We start from the raw sequence: 5,342 nt of genomic DNA, 5'->3' as shown, positions 1-5,342 counted from the left end.
GTGTAGTGTAGCCTCTTCCAAATTCAATTCATATTGCCGTACCATTTATTCCGTGGACCTCAACACCCACGTTACGTACCTATAGCTCACCACTCCTCTTTCTTCGTTTTTATTTTCTGTCACACAAATTCCTAAAATACAAGAAAAAAAAATTGTTTCTGTGTGTATAATAAATGGATTTTGAACTTATAGTGCCTTAAAACATCGAAAACAAAATTCGGATTAATTTCACAAAGCACGAACTTGTACACAATTAACAATTTTAAAATTTTTAGGCGAAGGCGCAAGCACACACTACATTCCCCCCCCCCCCCCCCCCCCCCATAATATGACATCCAGCTCCTTGCACAGTCAATTAATACTTTTGAGAAAACGAATCATTTTAAATTGTAACGGAAAAAAAAAGTTACTGAAATCATTGTTTAATCTTATTTTAACTAGTGAAACCATTTTAATTTATTATTAACGTTCCGAACGAAATAACAACATTACTCCCACTAAAGTAACCAAGCTTACAATTATAACAACACGTGACCCTTAAAGAAAAACAAACATAATCAAGTATCAAAGAATCATCAGTATAAGTTATACATATAATAATTAATAAAGAGATAGCACATAATGAAAAAATGATAAAAAGAATAATATTGTGAGAAAAAAAATATTACTCTGAAGGAATAATAAGATGACTGTAGTAGAATTAGACAAATATGTAATTCATGTTAAATGCCATTTCTATAATCATGTAATCTAATCTGATCCTTTTTGTGGTTTAAGACATTTTGTTGGTTTCTTTTTTAATGCAAAATATTGACCTTTTTATTAGGACTGAGGAAGAAGACTGACTGACATAGAATAGAATACAATCGGCTGCTTTGTCTCTCTTGCAGTAAGCCTTTTTCTCTTTTTCTTTTTTCCACTCTCTTTATAAACACCGCACCCCACACTTTCACCACACTTCGTTTCTCTTTCAACTCCCACGTTTTCAGTTGCTCTTTCTCTCTCTCAGAATGGACAAAGCCCAAACCGAACCCTGGCGACCCGACCCGTTTCACTCCGGCATTTTCCGGCCGCCGGAGACGCCGCGCGAGCCCATGGAGTTCCTCTCCCGTTCCTGGAGCGTCTCCGCTCACGAAGTCTCCAAAGCTCTCTCTCCGGCGCTCTCTAAAGTCACCCTCTCCAATGGCACCGCTGCCGTCGTCGCCATACCGGAAGACATCGCAGGCGAAGCAGAAGAATCCTCCGCCACCGTCTCCGGGAACCCCTTTTCCTTCGCCTCCTCCGAAACCTCCCAAATGGTCATGGAACGAATCATGTCACAATCCGTGAGCCTTCCTTCCAAACACAGCATCATAGTAATAATGTTTTTTTTTTTTCCATGTCAGAGTAGAAACTTGAAAGTGAGAATCATATTCCAGTGCCCTGCAAAAAAAAAAACCCTGAAAGAATGGACTGCAGTAGTGTTGTTTTTTTTGTCAGTGGCACAAAGCAAGCTAGTTGGTTTTTAGCTTTCTTTGTCTTCTTCACCTCTTTTGTTTGTTCTGTTTATTGTTTACTTCACTCTGTTTTCCATTTAAAAAAACGCTTTCTTTATATCCTTCATTAATCTAACGCATTTATTGTGATGTGATTTTCTCATTTCTCAGCAGGAGGTATCTCCACGAACCTCAGGGAGACTCTCTCATAGCAGTGGCCCTCTTAACGGAACCCAAAGTTGTGGCTCCTTAACCGATAGTCCTCCTGTTTCTCCTTCTGAAATCGACGATATCAAGGTACATCAACATTACTGCTACATACACCTTCTTTTACTTTTTACCTCCTGCACCATAAAAATAAAAATAATAAACCAAAACATCATCACTCGGTTATAACCAACCATGTCTCTCAACTTTCTCTTTATCCAAAGAAAAGCAAACCAAACCCCCTTTAATTTAATCATCATTCTCCCTCCAACTAAATTAAATAATCATTGAACATAAGAATTTATTTTGGGATGATTAAGTTGAACAGAAAGCGTGTGAAAGATGAATTGATCCTCTATTTTTAGGCTTTCTTCTAATTGGTTACTACAAAATTAGTTAGAACAGCAACGTTGAGTAGCACCTGTTAACTGTCCTTGAAAATCCAAATTTAGCTACGCAAAGGCACTGCATCAAACTTAGTCCCTCTTACCTTGCCGTATTAATGTTACATACGCCGGTGGTAAGTTTAACCTACGCGTGCGTGACAATGTCATTCACGTTGTACGAATAGTTACTTACAACCTTTGTCTTGGTGGAGGACACAACAAGCGAATATTTTTAAGATTAATTTGTTAATGTCTTATGTTGTATTTTTTTTTTTGTCTTCCGTTTTGTGTCAATGGCTTCTACGAAATCCTCCTTGCAGTACACCCGCGCCAACAACATCGCCAGCAGTTTAAGTCTTAATTTCAGAACCACCGCGACCGCCGCCGCGCCTGGCGGCGGGAAGACGGTGGGGAGGTGGCTCAAGGACAGGAAGGAGAAGAAGAAAGAGGAGACCAGGGCGCACAATGCTCAGCTCCACGCGGCGGTGTCGGTGGCCGGAGTTGCTGCGGCGATAGCCGCGATTGCTGCAGCCACCGCCGCCACGTCCGGGGCTGGTAAGGATGAGCAGATGGCGAAGACCGACATGGCGGTGGCGTCGGCAGCGACGCTGGTGGCGGCGCAGTGCGTGGAGGCGGCGGAGGCTTTGGGGGCGGAGCGTGAGCACCTTGCGTCGGTGGTTAGCTCCTCCGTGAATGTGAGATCCGCCGGTGACATTATGACTCTGACTGCTGCGGCTGCCACAGGTACGGGTTAAGTTATGATAATGAAGTGTGAATGACATGTTGAAGGAACATTCTGTTCTGCGAAATTTGTGTGAATTTTGATGGGAAAAAATGGAAAATTTTGTGTGTTGATATTTTTGGCGCGTGTTTTTTTTGTGGTTTGGAATTGAATTGCAGCTTTGCGTGGGGCTGCGACATTGAAAGCGAGGGCCCTGAAGGAAGTGTGGAATATTGCAGCAGTGATTCCTGTGGAGAAAAATTTGGCAGTAGCTGGTGGACATAATAACAACAATAACGCAAGTAATGGAAATTCTAAGAGTAGCTTCAGCGGTGAACTTGTCCCTGAAGAAAATTTCTTGGGTATATGCAGTAGAGAATTATTAGCCAGAGGTTGTGAACTCCTCAAACGCACACGCAAAGGTGTATATGATTTACCTTCCTATGTTATTATGTTTGTCTTGGAGAGAAAGAAGTTGTAGTTATTTTTTGCTTGGCTTAGTATATTTTTAGGATTATGGGGTTTAGTCAATGGAAAGGGATTTTATCTGATGAGAGAATTGTGTGCAGGTGATCTTCATTGGAAGGTTGTATCTGTGTATGTAAACAGGATGAATCAGGTGAGTTTATTATTTTTCACCCATGTTCCAGAATGATGTACTTTTGATTTCAGAGGATAACTAACTAACCACGTAATTATTTGGGCATCGATTGGTATTAAAACTGTCTAATGATATGCTGTAAACATGATTGTGGAAAAAGTTAAGAGGTGGGGGCCTTTTGTATGATGGAGTGAGGGGATCTAGCTTACTTTGGTTCCTTAGAAAACTGCAACCTTTAACTCTTTTTTGAAGTTTTAATTTTTTATTTTTTTTTGTGAAGGTTATATTGAAAATGAAGAGCAGGCACGTTGCTGGGACCATCACAAAAAAGAAAAAGAGTGAGTTTTCATTAGTTTTGTCTTGCTCCAAACTCTAATTATTTGACAACAGATTTGGAGGTGGGTCTTGTTCCGTTTTGGGGATTTGTGAAAGTCATAGCTACTAAAGTTGTGAAAGATCAAAAGTGTTGGTTCTTCTTTAATCCAAATATTTAATATCCATTCTTTTGAATTCATTCACAGATGTGGTGCTTGAAGTGATCAAAGATGTACCTGCTTGGCCTGGTCGCCACTTGCTTGAAGGTGGTGAGGATCGCCGCTACTTTGGGTTGAAAACAGTGATGCGTGGTCTTGTGGAATTTGAGTGCAGAAATCAGAGAGAATATGATGTGTGGACTCAAGGTGTTTCAAGGCTTCTCTCTATTGCCGCAGAAAAGAACAACAAAAACAGAATTTGAGCCTTTTGTTTTGGGAATGTGTAAGGAGGGAGAAGAAATTTTGGCAATGGGGGAATAGGAGGATCAATCAAGGTGGTGTTAGTAGCATTATAGATGTTTTGTACATTGTAAAAAGGTTAAAAAAACTAAAGGCAAAGTTAATGCCATATGGGGTCTCACACTTTACTCTTGGGGATCTGGATGGTGTTTTTTTTTTGAATGAGAAAGCGAAACATTTGAACTGAAGTGTGAGCCCATAGTGAACCAATTGACCTTTTGTTCCTTCATTATTCTGGAAAGAAAATGAGTATCTTGGACTTGGGGGGGAGTGGTAGTCAAAAAGAAGTGGAAAGAATCATATTGGAGGGAAAGTATAATCTTTAAGGACAAATATACTCTTGTTTGATCTTTCCTTGTTTGTACATATGGGTTTGGACTTTATGAAAAAAGTGGTCAAAAGTCTAGATTTTCATGTGATTATTACAATAAAAAATTTCTGGGCGTAGGCTCTTGGATTGGATCTATGGAAAAATTCTTTCCAACTAATGTTTGCACAACGAGAGCCATCATTTTCTTGGACTCCCACTTTTGTATATTTTATTTTTCAAGTGCAACACAGAATATGTAATTTGTAAAGATAAGAAAAATTGAGACTTTCGTGTAATGACTAATAAATTTAATTTTTTATTCTCATTAAATAAAAATTGACGAGAATAACGAGAGCATTGTTACAAATGGTTAAGATAGAATGTAATAAAAGAATTAAAAAGTGTCAAAAGCATTGATTAAGTGGTGAGCTTTAATTTAATGAGAAGCTTGAGTTTGGATTTCTAAGAAAACGCTTATGTTTAAATAAATTATGACGTGACATGAAACGTAATTGCTTAATAGAAAACAATAATTTATTGCCAAAAAAATTATAAAATTTATTAAACTTTTTTAAAAATTATTTTATCATACTTCTGTTTCCACAAGTTTTACAAATACATGTTGGGAAAGGAAAATGCTTGGATGGAAAAGGTCAGTTGTGATTTTGTGTATTGATAAAGTTTTTTTAAAAAAAAAAAAATCAATTTTAAGGATAAATCTCTTACATTGACCTGGGTACATTTAAAAATTAATTATGTTAAACTGAGATAATAAAAGTAGTTCATAAAACTTATAAAAAAAAAAGTAGTTCATAAAAGAATAAAAATCAATGTACCAAAGTAGAGAGCTCATCCATATATTCTGAATC

The 5,342-nt window shown here is 38.1% G+C and overlaps 1 protein-coding gene across 2 annotated transcripts; it reads left to right on the top strand.

Moving 5' to 3' along the window:
- The first annotated feature begins 891 nt into the window (after positions 1-891).
- Positions 892-4,651, top strand: LOC114372677 (VAN3-binding protein-like). 2 transcript variants are annotated; one of them, XM_028330361.1, is made up of 7 exons: positions 892-1,325; positions 1,650-1,772; positions 2,389-2,812; positions 2,969-3,211; positions 3,359-3,408; positions 3,671-3,728; positions 3,912-4,651. In XM_028330361.1, exons 1-7 carry the CDS (start codon positions 1,011-1,013, stop codon positions 4,124-4,126), a joined length of 1,428 nt encoding a protein of 475 aa, XP_028186162.1. In that variant the 5' UTR covers positions 892-1,010; the 3' UTR covers positions 4,127-4,651. The 2 variants fall into 2 exon arrangements, with proteins under 2 accessions (XP_028186162.1, XP_028186161.1); XM_028330360.1 differs by having other exon boundaries at positions 894-1,325; positions 1,647-1,772.
- Positions 4,652-5,342: the final 691 nt, after the last annotated feature.

This window comes from Glycine soja, chromosome 10 (genome assembly GCF_004193775.1).
Source record: "Glycine soja cultivar W05 chromosome 10, ASM419377v2, whole genome shotgun sequence".
Taxonomy (NCBI): Eukaryota; Viridiplantae; Streptophyta; class Magnoliopsida; order Fabales; family Fabaceae; genus Glycine; species Glycine soja.
Note: the sequence above shows the minus strand (reverse complement) of the source record. Positions and strands in the feature narration are given on the sequence as shown.